The following is an 18,242-nucleotide window of genomic DNA, read 5'->3' on the forward strand; positions in this document are numbered from 1 at the left end:
CCCACGGCTGTTGTTGGCGTCTGCCCTCTGTCCGCCTCTCCTCTCCCTTTTTTTTCTTTCTTCTACTCTCGTTTATATCTGTTCTCGTCGGGGTTCTTCTGTTCGTTGTGTTTGTCCCAGCGGCGGTGGGAATGGATTTGAGATCTCGCGATTGTTGGGACTTTAGAAGTTCCAGTGGAAAATGGCGCCCGTTGTGACGGGGTAAGTGTTGAAATTCAGAGCAACAAAAAAATAAAAAATATGAAGGAAAGAACCGTTTAAAAAGTTCATTTTCTTTGTTTTTGGGTAACTTGAGTTTCCTAACCACTTTGTTACACTCGTTTTTGTTTACCAGATAGCTTTGAAAGTGCTTTATTAAATTGGCGTCGCGCACTTATTGCTACTTTTGTGTCAATGTTAGTGCGGTGTTCGCTAGCCACAACGAAAAGCTAGCTAACTAACTACCTATTTTTATCCGCCAGTAATAATATACCTAACTATTTTATTTATTTTAGCTACATTTTATATCCAGATCACCTAGCCATTATGTATTTGCTGAGTTCAATTAAACAATGTTTTTATATTTGTTCAATGTTGCCTATTTCATTTTTACTAATCATGTAAAGTAGCAAAGACAGTATATTAGTCGCATTTGTCCGACAAAAAACGGGCAACAAAGTTTGTTTTTAACTTCACTGATTTGAATCGTTCACTTGCCACCTGCAGCATAATTCAAATATACTGTTTAGTATAATGTTTTTTTTCATGGTAACACTCACCTGTTAATAGTCATGATGTTTTCAGATTGCTAGAATTGTGACAACTTTATAATTTAACTTTATCTAGTATAATGTGGAGCTGATAGAAAAGTACCTTGTTTTGTTTTCTTAAACAGGAAGTTTGGTGAGCAAGCTCCACCGCAGCGCCTGACGAGGTAAGGGAAACGTTCCCACCACATGTTTCATAACTCGTCAGTCTCATTTAAACGTGAGAAACGTCTAGCTTCCACCTCCACAGCGTTTGTATTACTAAGGTGTAGAACCACTTATCCACATTCATTTCTTCCACTTTGCCATAAGATTTATTTTACACCCGTTTCTATATACACACCATTCATACTGCAACTCAAGTGTCTAAGAGCATTTATTTATTTTATTTAACCAGGCCAGTCAGTTAAGAATAAATTCTTATTTACAATGACGGCCTACCGGGGATAACTGCCTTGTTCAGGGGGCAGAACCACGGATCTTTTTACCTTGTCAGCTCGGGGATTCGATCTAGCAACCTTTCGGTTACCTGCCCAACGCTCTAACCACCAGGCTACCTGCCTCCCCAAATTCACCGTTGTATTTGACCGATGGCGTATACACCCTTGTTATTTCACCCAGTTCTATGTATCTTTGCATAGTTGTGATATTACCTTGAATAAGCTTTGTCTGAACGCTTATTATATATATTTTTTATTTAAATGTAACCTTTAATTAACATTTTGCTCTATGTGCCTCTATGTGGCTCTGTACCCCGGTGCATCTATGTAGCTCTGTACCCTGGTTCCTCTGTGTAGCGCTGTACCCCGGTGCCTCTATGTAGCTCTGTACCCTGGTTCCTCTGTGTAGCGCTGTACCCCGGTGCCTCTATGTAGCGCTGTACCCCGGTGCCTCTATGTAGCGCTGTACCCCGGTGCCTCTATATAGCGCTGTACCCCGGTGCATCTATGTAGCGCTGTACCCCGGTGCCTCTATGTAGCGCTGTACCCCGGTGCCTCTATATAGCGCTGTACCCCGGTGCCTCTATGTGGATCTGTACCCTGGTGCATCTATGTAGCGCTGTACCCCGGTGCCTCTATATAGCGCTGTACCCTGGTGCATCTATGTAGCGCTGTACCCCGGTGCCTCTATATAGCGCTGTACCCCGGTGCCTCTATGTGGATCTGTACCCTGGTGCATCTATGTAGCGCTGTACCCCGGTGCCTCTATATAGCGCTGTACCCCGGTGCCTCTATGTGGATCTGTACCCTGGTGCCTCTATGTGGATCTGTACCCCGGTGCCTCTATATAGCGCTGTACCCTGGTGCCTCTATGTGGATCTGTACCCTGGTGCATCTATGTAGCGCTGTACCCCGGTGCCTCTATATAGCGCTGTACCCCGGTGCCTCTATGTGGATCTGTACCCTGGTGCCTCTATGTGGATCTGTACCCCGGTGCCTCTATGTGGATCTGTACCCTGGTGCATCTATGTGGATCTGTACCCTGGTGCCTCTATGTGGATCTGTACCCTGGTGCATCTATGTGGATCTGTACCCCGGTGCCTCTATGTGGATCTGTACCCCGGTGCCTCTATGTGGATCTGTACCCCGGTGCCTCTATGTGGATCTGTACCCTGGTGCATCTATGTGGATCTGTACCCTGGTGCATCTATGTGGATCTGTACCCTGGTGCCTCTATGTGGATCTGTACCCTGGTGCCTCTATGTGGATCTGTACCCCGGTGCCTCTATGTGGATCTGTACCCCGGTGCCTCTATGTGGATCTGTACCCCGGTGCCTCTATATAGCGCTGTACCCCGGTGCCTCTATATAGCGCTGTACCCTGGTGCCTCTATGTGGATCTGTACCCTGGTGCCTCTATGTGGATCTGTACCCCGGTGCCTCTATGTGGATCTGTACCCCGGTGCATCTATGTAGCGCTGTACCCCGGTGCCTCTATATAGCGCTGTACCCCGGTGCCTCTATGTGGATCTGTACCCCGGTGCCTCTATGTGGATCTGTACCCCGGTGCCTCTATATAGCGCTGTACCCCGGTGCCTCTATGTGGATCTGTACCCTGGTGCCTCTATGTGGATCTGTACCCCGGTGCCTCTATGTGGCTCTGTACCCTGGTGCATCTATGTAGCGCTGTACCCCAGTGCCTCTATGTGGATCTGTGCCTCTGTGTGGCTCTGTACCCCGGTGCCTCTGTGTGGCTCTGTACCCCGGTGCCTCTGTGTGGCTCTGTACCCCGGTGCCTCTGTGTGGCTCTGTACCCCGGTGCCTCTGTGTGGCTCTGTACCCCGGTGCCTCTGTGTGGCTCTGTACCCCGGTGCCTCTATGTAGCTCTGTACCCCGGTGCATCTCTGTGACGCTGTCGACAGAACATTGTTGTTTGATTATGTTCAATAAATGTTGTCTGAACGTTGTGTTTTTCCCCCTATAGAGAGGCCATGAGAAACTACCTGAAGGAGAGGGGAGACCAGACCTTACTCATACTACACGCTAAAGTGGCACAGAAGTCTTACGGCAACGAGAAGAGGTCTGTATGAGCGAGAGAACGGGATTCATGGTATCTCTGTGTGAGAGTGAGAACGGGATTCATGGTGTCTCTGTGTGAGAGAGAGAACGGGATTCATGGTGTCTCTGTGTGAGAGAGAGAACGGGATTCATGGTGTCTCTGTGTGAGAGAGAGAACGGTATTCATGGTGTCTCTGTGTGAGAGAGAGAACGGGATTCATGGTGTCTCTGTGTGAGAGAGAGAGAACGGGATTCATGGTGTCTCTGTGAGAGAGAGAGAGAACGGGATTCATGGTGTCTCTGTGAGAGAGAGAGAGAACGGGATTCATGGTGTCTCTGTGTGAGAGAGAGAGAACGGTATTCATGGTGTCTCTGTATGAGAGAGAGAACGGGATTCATGGTGTCTCTGTGAGAGAGAGAGAGAACGGGATTCATGGTGTCTCTGTGAGAGAGAGAGAGAACGGGATTCATGGTGTCTCTGTGTGAGAGAGAACGGGATTCATGGTGTCTCTGTGTGAGAGAGAGAGAACGGTATTCATGGTGTCTCTGTATGAGAGAGAGAACGGGATTCATGGTGTCTCTGTGAGAGAGAGAGAGAACGGTATTCATGGTGTCTCTGTGAGAGAGAGAGAGAACGGGATTCATGGTGTCTCTGTGTGAGAGAGAGAACGGTATTATTCATGGTGTCTCTGTGTGAGAGAGAGAACGGTATTATTCATGGTGTCTCTGTGAGAGAGAGAGAACGGGATTATTCATGGTGTCTCTGTGTGAGAGAGAGAACGGGATTATTCATGGTGTCTCTGTGAGAGAGAGAGAGAACGGTATTATTCATGGTGTCTCTGTGTGAGAGAGAGAACGGTATTATTCATGGTGTCTCTGTGTGAGAGAGAGAGAGAACGGTATTCATGGTGTCTCTGTGAGAGAGAGAGAGAGAACGGTATTCATGGTGTCTCTGTGAGAGAGAGAGAGAACGGGATTCATGGTGTCTCTGTGTGAGAGAGAGAACGGTATTATTCATGGTGTCTCTGTGTGAGAGAGAGAACGGGATTATTCATGGTGTCTCTGTGTGAGAGAGAGAACGGTATTATTCATGGTGTCTCTGTGAGAGAGAGAGAACGGTATTATTCATGGTGTCTCTGTGTGAGAGAGAGAGAACGGTATTATTCATGGTGTCTCTGTGTGAGAGAGAGAACGGGATTATTCATGGTGTCTCTGTGTGAGAGAGAGAGAACGGTATTCTTGGTGTCTCTGTGAGAGAGAGAACGGTATTCTTGGTGTCTCTGTGTGAGAGAGAGAACGGTATTATTCATGGTGTCTCTGTGTGAGAGAGAGAACGGTATTCATGGTGTCTCTGTGAGAGAGAGAGAGAACGGGATTATTCATGGTGTCTCTGTGTGAGAGAGAGAACGGTATTATTCATGGTGTCTCTGTGAGAGAGAGAACGGGATTATTCATGGTGTCTCTGTGTGAGAGAGAGAGAACGGGATTCTTGGTGTCTCTGTGAGAGAGAGAACGGTATTCTTGGTGTCTCTGTGTGAGAGAGAGAACGGGATTATTCATGGTGTCTCTGTGTGAGAGAGAGAGAACGGTATTCTTGGTGTCTCTATAGTTGATAGTCTGTCTGTCCTTTAGGTTCTTCTGCCCTCCTCCTTGTATCTAACTGATGGGCTGATCTGTCTGACCTTTGGTTTCTTCTGCCCTCCTCCTTGTATCTATCTGATGGGCTGATCTGTCCTTTAGGTCCCCCCCCCTCCTTGTATCTATCTGATGGGCTGATCTGTCTGTCCTGTAGGTTCTTCTGCCCTCCTCCTTGTATCTATCTGATGGGCTGATCTGTCTGTCCTGTAGGTTCTTCTGCCCTCCTCCTTGTATCTATCTGATGGGCTGATCTGTCTGTCCTTTGGTTTCTTCTGCCCTCCTCCTTGTATCTATCTGATGGGCTGATCTGTCCTGTAGGTTCTTCTGCCCCCCTCCTTGTATTTATCTGATGGGCTGATCTGTCTGTCCTGTAGGTTCTTCTGCCCTCCTCCTTGTATCTATCTGATGGGCTGATCTGTCTGTCCTGTAGGTTCTTCTGCCCTCCTCCTTGTATCTATCTGATGGGCTGATCTGTCCTGTAGGTTCTTCTGCCCCCCTCCTTGTATTTATCTGATGGGCTGATCTGTCTGTCCTGTAGGTTCTTCTGCCCTCCTCCTTGTATCTATCTGATGGGCTGATCTGTCTGTCCTGTAGGTTCTTCTGCCCTCCTCCTTGTATCTATCTGATGGGCTGATCTGTCTGTCCTGTAGGTTCTTCTGCCCTCCTCCTTGTATCTATCTGATGGGCTGATCTGTCTGTCCTGTAGGTTCTTCTGCCCTCCTCCTTGTATCTACAGTGCCTTGCGAAAGTATTCGGCCCCCTTGAACTTTGCGACCTTTTGCCACATTTCAGGCTTCAAACATAAAGATATACAACTGTATTTTTTAGTGAAGAATCAACAACAAGTGGGACACAATCATGAAGTGGAACGACATTTATTGGATATTTAAAACTTTTTTAACAAATCAAAAACTGAAAAATTGGGAGTGCAAAATTATTCAGCCCCTTTACTTTCAGTGCAGCAAACTCTCTCCAGAAGTTCAGTGAGGATCTCTGAATGATCCAATGTTGACCTAAATGACTAATGATGATAAATACAATCCACCTGTGTGTAATCAAGTCTCCGTATAAATGCACCTGCACTGTGATAGTCTCAGAGGTCCGTCAAAAGCGCAGAGAGCATCATGAAGAACAAGGAACACACCAGGCAGGTCCGAGATACTGTTGTGAAGAAGTTTAAAGCCGGATTTGGATACAACAAGATTTCCCAAGCTTTAAACATCCCAAGGAGCACTGTGCAAGCGATAATATTGAAATGGAAGGAGTATCAAACCACTGCAAATCTACCAAGACCTGGCCGTCCCTCTAAACTTTCAGCTCATACAAGGAGAAGACTGATCAGAGATGCAGCCAAGAGGCCCATGATCACTCTGGATGAACTGCAGAGATCTACAGCTGAGGTGGGAGACTCTGTCCATAGGACAAAAATCAGTCGTATATTGCACAAATCTGGCCTTTATGGAAGAGTGGCATGAAGAAAGCCATTTCTTAAAGATATCCATAAAAAGTGTCGTTTAAAGTTTGCCACAAGCCACCTGGGAGACACACCAAACATGTGGAAGAAGGTGCTCTGGTCAGATGAAACCAAAATTGAACTTTTTGGCAATAATGCAAAACGTTATGTTTGGCGTAAAAGCAACACAGCTGAACACACCATCCCCACTGTCAAACATGGTGGTGGCAACATCATGGTTTGGGCCTGCTTTTCTTCAGCAGGGACAGGGAAGATGGTTAAAATTGATGGGAAGATGGATGGAGCCAAATACAGGACCATTCTGGAAGAAAACCTGATGGAGTCTGCAAAAGACCTGAGACTGGGACGGAGATTTGTCTTCCAACAAGACAATGATCCAAAACATAAAGCAAAATCTACAATGGAATGGTTCAAAAATAAACATATCCAGGTGTTAGAATGGCCAAGTCAAAGTCCAGACCTGAATCCAATCGAGAATCTGTGGAAAGAACTGAAAACTGCTGTTCACAAATGCTCTCCATCCAACCTCACTGAGCTCGAGCTGTTTTGCAAGGAGGAATGGGAAAAAATTTCAGTCTCTCGATGTGCAAAACTGATAGAGACATACCCCAAGCGACTTACAGCTGTAATCGCAGCAAAAGGTGGCGCTACAAAGTATTAACTTAAGGGGGCTGAATAATTTTGCACGCCCAATTTTTCAGTTTTTGATTTGTTAAAAAAGTTTGAAATATCCAATAAATGTCGTTCCACTTCATGATTGTGTCCCACTTGTTGTTGATTCTTCACAAAAAAATACAGTTTTATGTCTTTATGTTTGGTGCCTGAAATGTGGCAAAAGGTCGCAAAGTTCAAGGGGGCCGAATACTTTCGCAAGGCACTGTATCTGATGGGCTGATCTGTCTGTCCTTTAGGTTCTTCTGCCCTCCTCCTTGTATCTAACTGATGGGCTGATCTGTCTGTCCTTTAGGTTCTTCTGCCCTCCTCCTTGTATCTATCTGATGGGCTGATCTGTCCTGTAGGTTCTTCTGCCCCCCTCCTTGTATCTATCTGATGGGCTGATCTGTCCTTTAGGTCCCCCCCCCCTCCTTGTATCTATCTGATGGGCTGATCTGTCTGTCCTTTAGGTTCTTCTGCCCTCCTCCTTGTATCTAACTGATGGGCTGATCTGTCTGACCTTTAGGTTCTTCTGCCCCCCCTCCTTGTATCTAACTGATGGGCTGATCTGTCTGACCTTTAGGTTCTTCTGCCCCCCCTCCTTGTATCTATCTGATGGGCTGATCTGTCCTTTAGGTCCCCCCCCCTCCTTGTATCTATCTGATGGGCTGATCTGTCTGTCCTGTAGGTTCTTCTGCCCTCCTCCTTGTATCTATCTGATGGGCTGATCTGTCTGACCTTTAGGTTCTTCTGCCCCCCCTCCTTGTATCTATCTGATGGGCTGATCTGTCTGTCCTGTAGGTTCTTCTGCCCTCCTCCTTGTATCTATCTGATGGGCTGATCTGTCTGTCCTTTAGGTTCTTCTGCCCCCCCTCCTTGTATCTATCTGATGGGCTGATCTGTCCTTTAGGTCCCCCCCCCTCCTTGTATCTATCTGATGGGCTGATCTGTCTGTCCTGTAGGTTCTTCTGCCCTCCTCCTTGTATCTATCTGATGGGCTGATCTGTCTGTCCTGTAGGTTCTTCTGCCCTCCTCCTTGTATCTATCTGATGGGCTGATCTGTCCTTTAGGTCCCCCCCCCTCCTTGTATCTATCTGATGGGCTGATCTGTCTGTCCTGTAGGTTCTTCTGCCCTCCTCCTTGTATCTATCTGATGGGCTGTGGCTGGAAGAAGAAGACAGAGGAGATGGAGAGAGAGGGCTGTTCAGAGCAGGAGGCTCAGCCCTGTGCCTTTATAGGGATAGGAAACAGTGACCAGGAGATGCAGCAGCTCAACATAGAGGGGAAGGTAAGGGACAACACACACACACACACACACACTGACACACACACACACACACACACACACACAGAGGGAGAGTCACACTGACACACACATACACTGACACACACACACACACACACAGAGGGAGAGTCACACTGACACACACACACACACACACACACACACTGACACACACACACACACTGACACACACACACACACTGACACACACTGACACACAGACACGCTGACACACACAGACACGCTGACTGAAACCCACATTTCCTCATTTTCTCTCCCCAGAATGTCTGCAAGGGTAAAACCGTGTGTCTACACACACACACACACACACACACACACACACACACACACACACACACACACACAGAGGCAGAACAGTGAAACACACCCCTCCCTCAGTCTTTCCCCACAGAACTTCTGCATCCTGTGTTTCCACACTCAAATAACTTCTCTTCTCGCAAAATACTTCCTTCTCTCTCCCTCCTCTTTCTCTCTCTCCCTCCTCTCTCTCCCTCCTCTCTCTCTCCCTCTCTCTCCTCTCCCTCTCTCCTCTCCTTCTCTCCTTTCCTCTCTCTCCTCTCCTCTCTCTCTCTCCTCTCTCTCCCTCCTCTCTCTCCCTCCTCTCTCTCCCTCCTCTCTCTCCCTCCTCTCTCTCCCTCCTCTCTCTCCCTCCTCTCTCTCCCTCCTCTCTCCCCCTCCTCTCTTCCTCTCTCCCCCCAGGACTTCTGCACAGCTAAGACTCTATACATCAGTGACAGTGACAAGAGGAAACACTTCATGCTGTCAGTCAAGATGTTCTATGGTAACAGTACAGACATAGGAGTCTTCCTTAGTAAGAGGATCAAAGTTATCTCTAAACCGTCCAAGAAGAAACAGTCTCTGAAGAACGCTGACCGTGAGTATGGAGAGGAACGCGCATGACTAGGACCACACACACACACACACACACACACACACATTTCCACAGTAATGGATAATAAATGTAATAGGGTTCTATAGGGCTCTGGTCTAAAGTAGTGCACTTCATAGGGAATAGGGTTCTATAGGGCTCTGGTCTAAAGTAGTGCACTACATAGGGAATAGGGTTCTATAGGTCTCTGGTCTAAAGTAGTGCACTACATAGGGAATAGGGTTCTATAGGTCTCTGGTCTAAAGTAGTGCACTACATAGGGAATAGGGTTCTATAGGTCTCTGGTCTAAAGTAGTGCACTACATGGGGAATAGGGTTCTATAGGGCTCTGGTCTAAAGTAGTGCACTACATAGGGAATAGGGTTCTATAGGTCTCTGGTCTAAAGTAGTGCACTACATAGGGAATAGGGTTCTATAGGTCTCTGGTCTAAAGTAGTGCACTACATAGGGAATAGGGTTCTATAGGTCTCTGGTCTAAAGTAGTGCACTACATAGGGAATAGGGTTCTATAGGTCTCTGGTCTAAAGTAGTGCACTACATAGGGAATAGGGTTCTATAGGTCTCTGGTCTAAAGTAGTGCACTACATGGGGAATAGGGTTCTATAGGGCTCTGGTCTAAAGTAGTGCACTACATAGGGAATAGGGTTCTATAGGTCTCTGGTCTAAAGTAGTGCACTACATAGGGAATAGGGTTCTATAGGTCTCTGGTCTAAAGTAGTGCACTACATAGGGAATAGGGTTCTATAGGTCTCTGGTCTAAAGTAGTGCACTACATGGGGAATAGGGTTCTATAGGGCTCTGGTCTAAAGTAGTGCACTACAAAGGGAATAGGGTTCTATAGGGCTCTGGTCTAAAGTAGTGCACTACATAGGGAATAGGGTTCTATAGGGCTCTGGTCTAAAGTAGTGCACTACATAGGGAATAGGGTTCTATAGGTCTCTGGTCTAAAGTAGTGCACTACATAGGGAATAGGGTTCTATAGGGCTCTGGTCTAAAGTAGTGCACTACATAGGGAATAGGGTTCTATAGGGCTCTGGTCTAAAGTAGTGCACTACATAGGGAATAGGGTTCTATAGGTCTCTGGTCTAAAGTAGTGCACTACATAGGGAATAGGGTTCTATAGGTCTCTGGTCTAAAGTAGTGCACTACATAGGGAATAGGGTTCTATAGGTCTCTGGTCTAAAGTAGTGCACTACATAGGGAATAGGGTTCTATAGGGCTCTGGTCTAAAGTAGTGCACTACATAGGGAATAGGGTTCTATAGGGCTCTGGTCTAAAGTAGTGCACTACATAGGGAATAGGGTTCTATAGGGCTCTGGTCTAAAGTAGTGCACTACATAGGGAATAGGGTTCTATAGGGCTCTGGTCTAAAGTAGTGCACTACATAGTGAATAGGGTTCTATAGGGCTCTGGTCTAAAGTAGTGCACTACATAGGGAATAGGAAGCCCAAAACAAGTACTTTTATTTGGTTTTAATTTTAATAGTTATTTGTAGAAGTCCAAATAGTCTACAAAATTGTATTTGAGAGGATTTTCAAATACCTGTTTTTATTTTTTAAATACATTAATATTCAACTACTTTTCATTTCAAATAAAACATATATCTGAATCCTTTAAGTGCATGTGAACGGGACTGAAATGTTTTGAATAGTATTTGGACCCATCCGTTTCTCTCTCTCACACACAGGATGCCACATTTAGAGAAGATTTACGGTTACATAGAGCTGACTGAGTATGCAGAACACACACACACACACACGCTTGATGCGCAGTGGTACGGTTTTCCTGAGTGGTTTCGGGACAAAGGTCTTTTTTTACGAGCTCTGTTGTAACTCTGCGGTTTTCATTTGACAATGATCAACTTCAAAGTGTGGTCTCTCTTTCATGATCTCTTCATGAATGCATATCTAACCGTCTCCCTCACTCCCTACCCTCTCCCTCACTCCCTACCCTCTCCCTCACTCCCTACCCTCTCCCTCACTCCCTACCCTCTCCCTCACTCCCTACCCTCTTCCTCACTCCCTCACTCTTTCCCTCACTCTCTCCTCCCTCCCTCCCTACCCTCTCCCTCACTCCCTACCCTCTCCCTCACTCCCTACCCTCTCCCTCACTCCCTACCCTCTCCCTCACTCCCTACCCTCTCCCTCACTCTCTCCCTCACTCTCTCCCTTCTTCTTCACTCTCTCCCTTCTTCTTCACTCTCTCCCTTCTTCCTCACTCTCTCCCTTCTTCCTCACTCTCTCCCTTCTTCCTCACTCTCTCCCTTCTTCCTCACTCTCTCCCTTCTTCCTCACTCTCTCCCTTCTTCCTCACTCTCTCCCTTCTTCCTCACTCTCTCCCTTCTTCCTCACTCTCTCCCTTCTTCCTCACTCTCTCCCTTCTTCCTCACTCTCTCCCTTCTTCCTCACTCTCTCCCTTCTTCCTCACTCTCTCCCTTCTTCCTCACTCTCTCCCTTCTTCCTCACTCTCTCCCTTCTTCCTCACTCTCTCCCTTCTTCCTCACTCTCTCCCTTCTTCCTCACTCTCTTCCCTTCTTCCTCACTCCCTACCCTCTCCCTCACTCCCTACCCTCTCCCTCACTCCCTACCCTCTCCCTCACTCCCTACCCTCTCCCTCACTCCCTACCCTCTCCTCTCTCTCTCCCTCCCTACTCTCTCCCTCCCTACCCTCTCCCTCACTCCCTACCCTCTCCCATCTCTCCCTTCCTTTCTCTCTCCCTACTCTCTTTCTCTCTCTAGTGTGTATAGCGTCAGGCACCAAGGTTGCGTTGTTTAACCGGTTGCGTTCTCAGACCGTCAGTACCCGCTATCTACACGTGGAGGGAGGGAACTTCCATGCCAGTTCACAACAGTGGGGAGCCTTCTACATACACCTCTGTAAGTTACCCCTCCCTCCTCTCCTTCAGCCCCGCCCCTCTCTTCCCTTCGGCCCCTCCCTTCCCTCCAGCCCCGCCCCTCCCCTTCAGCCCCGCCCCTCTCTTCCCTCCATGCCAGTTCACAACAGTGGGGAGCCTTCTACATACACCTCTGGAAGTTACCCCTCCCTCCTCTCCTTCAGCCCCGCCCCTCTTCCCTTCAGCCCCGCCCCTCTCTTCCCTTCAGCCCCGCCCCTCTCTTCCCTTCAGCCCCGCCCCTCTCTTCCATTCGGCCCCGCCCCTCTCTTCCCTCCATGCCAGTTCACAACAGTGGGGAGCCTTCTACATACACCTCTGTAAGTTACCCCTCCCTCCTCTCCTTCAGCCCCGCCCCTCTTCCCTTCAGCCCCGCCCCTCTCTTCCCTTCGGCCCCTCTCTTCCCTCCAGCCCCGCCCCTCCCCTTCAGCCCCGCCCCTCTCTTCCCTCCATGCCAGTTCACAACAGTGGGGAGCCTTCTACATACACCTCTGTAAGTTACCCCTCCCTCCTCTCCTTCAGCCCCGCCCCTCTCTTCCCTTCAGCCCCGCCCCTCTCTTCCCTTCAGCCCCGCCCCTCTCTTCCCTTCAGCCCCGCCCCTCTCTTCCCTTCAGCCCCGCCCCTCTCTTCCCTCCATGCCAGTTCACAACAGTGGGGAGCCTTCTACATACACCTCTGTAAGTTACCCCTCCCTCCTCTCCTTCAGCCCCGCCCCTCTCTTCCCTTCGGCCCAGCCCCTCTCTTCCCTCCAGCCCCTCCCCTTCAGCCCCGCCCCTCTCTTCCCTCCAGCCCCTCCCCTTCAGCCCCGCCCCTCTCTTCCCTCCATGCCAGTTCACAACAGTGGGGAGCCTTCTACATACACCTCTGTAAGTTACCCTCCTCTCCTCTCTTCCCTCCGGCCCCGCCCCTCTCTTCCCTCCGGCCCCGCCCCTCTCTTCCCTTCTCCATTTCCTTAATATCTTCACTTTCCTCTAATAGCTTCCTCTGTCTTCCGTCTGTTGAACTCTCTCTCCTCCTCTGTTTCAGCCAATCATGTTGTTTCTCTGTTAATTATGCTGCATTGCCATGGTGATGTCGAAGTCAATGCCACCAAGACAAGACTTCAGATAAAGATGTATAGCATCATATCGAGGGTTGTTATAGTAACTATATATAGATATATAGAGGGTTGTTATAGTAACTATATATAGAGGGTTGTTATAGTAACTATATATAGAGGGTTGTTATAGTAACTATATATGGAGGGTTGTTATAGTAACTATATATAGAGGGTTGTTATAGTAACTATATATGGAGGGTTGTTATAGTAACTATATATGGAGGGTTGTTATAGTAACTATATATGGAGGGTTGTTATAGTTTTATTTTTATTTTTATTTTACCTTTATTTAACCAGGCAAGTCAGTTAAGAACAAATTCTTATTTTCAATGACGGCCTGGGAACAGTGGGTTAACTGCCTGTTCAGGGGCAGAACGACAGATTTGTACCTTGTCAGCTCGGGGGTTTGAACTCGCAACTTTCCGGTTACTAGTCCAACGCTCTAACCACTAGGCTACCCTGCCGCCCCATAGTAACTATATATAGAGGGTTGTTATAGTAACTATATATATAGAGGGTTGTTATAGTAACTATATATAGAGGGTCGTTATAGTAACTATATATAGAGGGTTGTTATAGTAACTATATATAGAGGGTTGTTATAGTAACTATATATAGAGGGTTGTTATAGTAACTATATATAGAGGGTCGTTATAGTAACTATATCAGTTATTACATGTGTTTCCTACAGTAATATCTATGACTCTCTCCCTGTAGTGGAGGAGGAAGAGCCGGAAGGGGAGGAGTTATAGTAACTATATACAGAGGGTTGTTATAGTAACTATATATAGAGGGTTGTTATAGTAACTATATGAGTTATTACATGTGTTTCCTACAGTAATAACTGACTCTCTCCCTGTAGTGGAGGAGGAAGAGCCGGAAGGGGAGGAGTTATAGTAACTATATATAGAGGGTTGTTATAGTAACTATATATAGAGGGTCGTTATAGTAACTATATATAGAGGGTTGTTATAGTAACTATATATAGAGGGTCGTTATAGTAACTATATATAGAGGGTCGTTATAGTAACTATATATAGAGGGTTGTTATAGTAACTATATATAGAGGGTCGTTATAGTAACTATATATAGAGGGTTGTTATAGTAACTATATCAGTTATTACATGTGTTTCCTACAGTAATATCTATGACTCTCTCCCTGTAGTGGAGGAGGAAGAGCCGGAAGGGGAGGAGTTATAGTAACTATATATAGAGGGTTGTTATAGTAACTATATATAGAGGGTTGTTATAGTAACTATATATAGAGGGTTGTTATAGTAACTATATATAGAGGGTTGTTATAGTAACTATATATAGAGGGTTGTTATAGTAACTATATCAGTTATTACATGTGTTTCCTACAGTAATATCTGACTCTCTCCCTGTAGTGGAGGAGGAAGAGCCGGAAGGGGAGGAGTTATAGTAACTATATATAGAGGGTTGTTATAGTAACTATATAGAGGGTCGTTATAGTAACTATATATAGAGGGTTGTTATAGTAACTATATCAGTTATTACATGTGTTTCCTACAGTAATATCTATGACTCTCTCCCTGTAGTGGAGGAGGAAGAGCCGGAAGGGGAGGAGTTATAGTAACTATATATAGAGGGTTGTTATAGTAACTATATCAGTTATTACGTGTGTTTCCTACAGTAATATCTATGACTCTCTCCCTGTAGTGGAGGAGGAAGAGCCGGAAGGGGAGGAGTTATAGTAACTATATATAGAGGGTTGTTATAGTAACTATATCAGTTATTACATGTGTTTCCTACAGTAATATCTATGACTCTCTCCCTGTAGTGGAGGAGGAAGAGCCGGAAGGGGAGGAGTTATAGTAACTATATATAGAGGGTTGTTATAGTAACTATATCAGTTATTACATGTGTTTCCTACAGTAATATCTATGACTCTCTCCCTGTAGTGGAGGAGGAAGAGCCGGAAGGGGAGGAGTTATAGTAACTATATATAGAGGGTTGTTATAGTAACTATATCAGTTATTACATGTGTTTCCTACAGTAATATCTATGACTCTCTCCCTGTAGTGGAGGAGGAAGAGCCGGAAGGGGAGGAGTTATAGTAACTATATATAGAGGGTTGTTATAGTAACTATGACTCTCTCCCTGTAGTGGAGGAGGAAGAGCCGGAAGGGGAGGAGTTATAGTAACTATATATAGAGGGTTGTTATAGTAACTATGACTCTCTCCCTGTAGTGGAGGAGGAAGAGCCGGAAGGGGAGGAGTTTGCGGTGAGGGATGGATACATCCACTATGGTCAGACTGTCAAACTGGTCTGTTCTGTCACTGGTATGGCGCTGCCTAGACTGGTACGTACCAACGTGTCTCACCTCTACCTACAGGTCTGTCTGTCTCCTGTTCCTACATATACACCTCTCTACCTACAGGTCTGTCTGTCTGTCTCCTGTTCCTATATATTCACCTCTCTACCTACAGGTCTGTCTGTCTGTCTGTCTGTCTCCTGTTCCTACATATACACCTCTCTACCTACAGGTCTGTCTGTCTGTCTGTCTCCTGTTCCTACATATACACCTCTCTACCTACAGGTCTGTCTGTCTGTCTCCTGTTCTATATATTCACCTCTCTACCTACAGGTCTGTCTGTCTGTCTGTCTCCTGTTCCTACATATACACCTCTCTACCTACAGGTCTGTCTGTCTGTCTCCTGTTCCTATATATTCTCCTCTCTACCTACAGGTCTGTCTGTCTCCTGTTCCTATATATTCACCTCTCTACCTACAGGTCTGTCTGTCTGTCTGTCTCCTGTTCCTATATATTCACCTCTCTACTTACAGGTCTGTCTGTCTCCTGTTCCTATATATTCTCCTCTCTACCTACAGGTCTGTCTGTCTCCTGTTCCTATATATTCACCTCTCTACCTACAGGTCTGTCTGTCTCCTGTTCCTATATATTCACCTCTCTACCTACAGGTCTGTCTGTCTGTCTGTCTCCTGTTCCTATATATACACCTCTCTACCTACAGGTCTGTCTGTCTGTCTGTCTCCTGTTCCTATATATTCTCCTCTCTACCTACAGGTCTGTCTGTCTCCTGTTCCTATATATTCACCTCTCTACCTACAGGTCTGTCTGTCTCCTGTTCCTATATATTCACCTCTCTACCTACAGGTCTGTCTGTCTGTCTGTCTCCTGTTCCTATATATACACCTCTCTACCTACAGGTCTGTCTGTCTGTCTGTCTCCTGTTCCTATATATTCACCTCTCTACCTACAGGTCTGTCTGTCTCCTGTTCCTATATATTCACCTCTCTACCTACAGGTCTGTCTGTCTCCTGTTCCTATATATTCACCTCTCTACCTACAGGTCTGTCTGTCTCCTGTTCCTATATATTCACCTCTCTACCTACAGGTCTGTCTGTCTCCTGTTCCTATATATTCACCTCTCTACCTACAGGTCTGTCTGTCTCCTGTTCCTATATATTCACCTCTCTACCTACAGGTCTGTCTGTCTCCTGTTCCTATATATTCACCTCTCTACCTACAGGTCTGTCTGTCTCCTGTTCCTATATATTCACCTCTCTACCTACAGGTCTGTCTGTCTCCTGTTCCTATATATTCACCTCTCTACCTACAGGTCTGTCTGTCTGTCTCCTGTTCCTATATATTCACCTCTCTACCTACAGGTCTGTCTGTCTGTCTGTCTCCTGTTCCTATATATTCACCTCTCTACCTACAGGTCTGTCTGTCTCCTGTTCCTATATATTCACCTCTCTACCTACAGGTCTGTCTGTCTCCTGTTCCTATATATTCACCTCTCTACCTACAGGTCTGTCTGTCTCCTGTTCCTATATATTCACCTCTCTACCTACAGGTCTGTCTGTCTGTCTGTCTCCTGTTCCTATATATTCACCTCTCTACCTACAGGTCTGTCTGTCTGTCTGTCTCCTGTTCCTATATATTCACCTCTCTACCTACAGGTCTGTCTGTCTCCTGTTCCTATATATTCACCTCTCTACCTACAGGTCTGTCTGTCTGTCTGTCTCCTGTTCCTATATATTCTCCTCTCTACCTACAGGTCTGTCTGTCTCCTGTTCCTACATATTCACCTCTCTACCTACAGGTCTGTCTGTCTGTCTGTCTCCTGTTCCTATATATTCACCTCTCTACCTACAGGTCTGTCTGTCTCCTGTTCCTATATATTCACCTCTCTACCTACAGGTCTGTCTGTCTCCTGTTCCTATATATTCACCTCTCTACCTACAGGTCTGTCTGTCTCCTGTTCCTATATATTCACCTCTCTACCTACAGGTCTGTCTGTCTCCTGTTCCTATATATTCACCTCTCTACCTACAGGTCTGTCTGTCTCCTGTTCCTATATATTCACCTCTCTACCTACAGGTCTGTCTGTCTCCTGTTCCTATATATTCACCTCTCTACCTACAGGTCTGTCTGTCTCCTGTTCCTATATATTCACCTCTCTACCTACAGGTCTGTCTGTCTGTCTCCTGTTCTATATATTCACCTCTCTACCTACAGGTCTGTCTGTCTCCTGTTCCTATATATTCACCTCTCTACCTACAGGTCTGTCTGTCTCCTGTTCCTATATATTCACCTCTCTACCTACAGGTCTGTCTGTCTCCTGTTCCTATATATTCACCTCTCTACCTACAGGTCTGTCTGTCTCCTGTTCCTATATATTCACCTCTCTACCTACAGGTCTGTCTGTCTCCTGTTCCTATATATTCACCTCTCTACCTACAGGTCTGTCTGTCTCCTGTTCCTATATATTCACCTCTCTACCTACAGGTCTGTCTGTCTCCTGTTCCTATATATTCACCTCTCTACCTACAGGTCTGTCTGTCTCCTGTTCCTATATATTCACCTCTCTACCTACAGGTCTGTCTGTCTCCTGTTCCTATATATTCACCTCTCTACCTACAGGTCTGTCTGTCTGTCTGTCTCCTGTTCCTATATATTCACCTCTCTACCTACAGGTCTGTCTGTCTCCTGTTCCTATATATTCACCTCTCTACCTACAGGTCTGTCTGTCTGTCTGCTGTTCCTATATATTCACCTC

At 46.4% G+C, this 18,242-nt stretch overlaps 1 protein-coding gene across 2 annotated transcripts in view; it reads left to right on the forward strand.

The window, feature by feature from the left end:
• LOC110517425 (recombining binding protein suppressor of hairless) overlaps positions 1 to 18,242 on the forward strand; it is a 30,724-nt gene continuing 12,482 nt past the window's right edge. The window contains exons 1-7 of one of the 2 annotated variants that reach the window (XM_036973627.1): positions 1 to 201; positions 875 to 913; positions 3,170 to 3,265; positions 8,132 to 8,297; positions 9,015 to 9,189; positions 11,943 to 12,080; positions 15,405 to 15,517. In XM_036973627.1, the coding sequence (XP_036829522.1) occupies positions 182 to 201; positions 875 to 913; positions 3,170 to 3,265; positions 8,132 to 8,297; positions 9,015 to 9,189; positions 11,943 to 12,080; positions 15,405 to 15,517 (747 nt within the window). In that variant the 5' untranslated portion in view covers positions 1 to 181. The other variant, XM_036973628.1, reaches the window with a different exon arrangement.

Source organism: Oncorhynchus mykiss, unplaced genomic scaffold (genome assembly GCF_013265735.2).
Source record: "Oncorhynchus mykiss isolate Arlee unplaced genomic scaffold, USDA_OmykA_1.1 un_scaffold_276, whole genome shotgun sequence".
Classification (NCBI taxonomy): domain Eukaryota; kingdom Metazoa; phylum Chordata; class Actinopteri; order Salmoniformes; family Salmonidae; genus Oncorhynchus; species Oncorhynchus mykiss.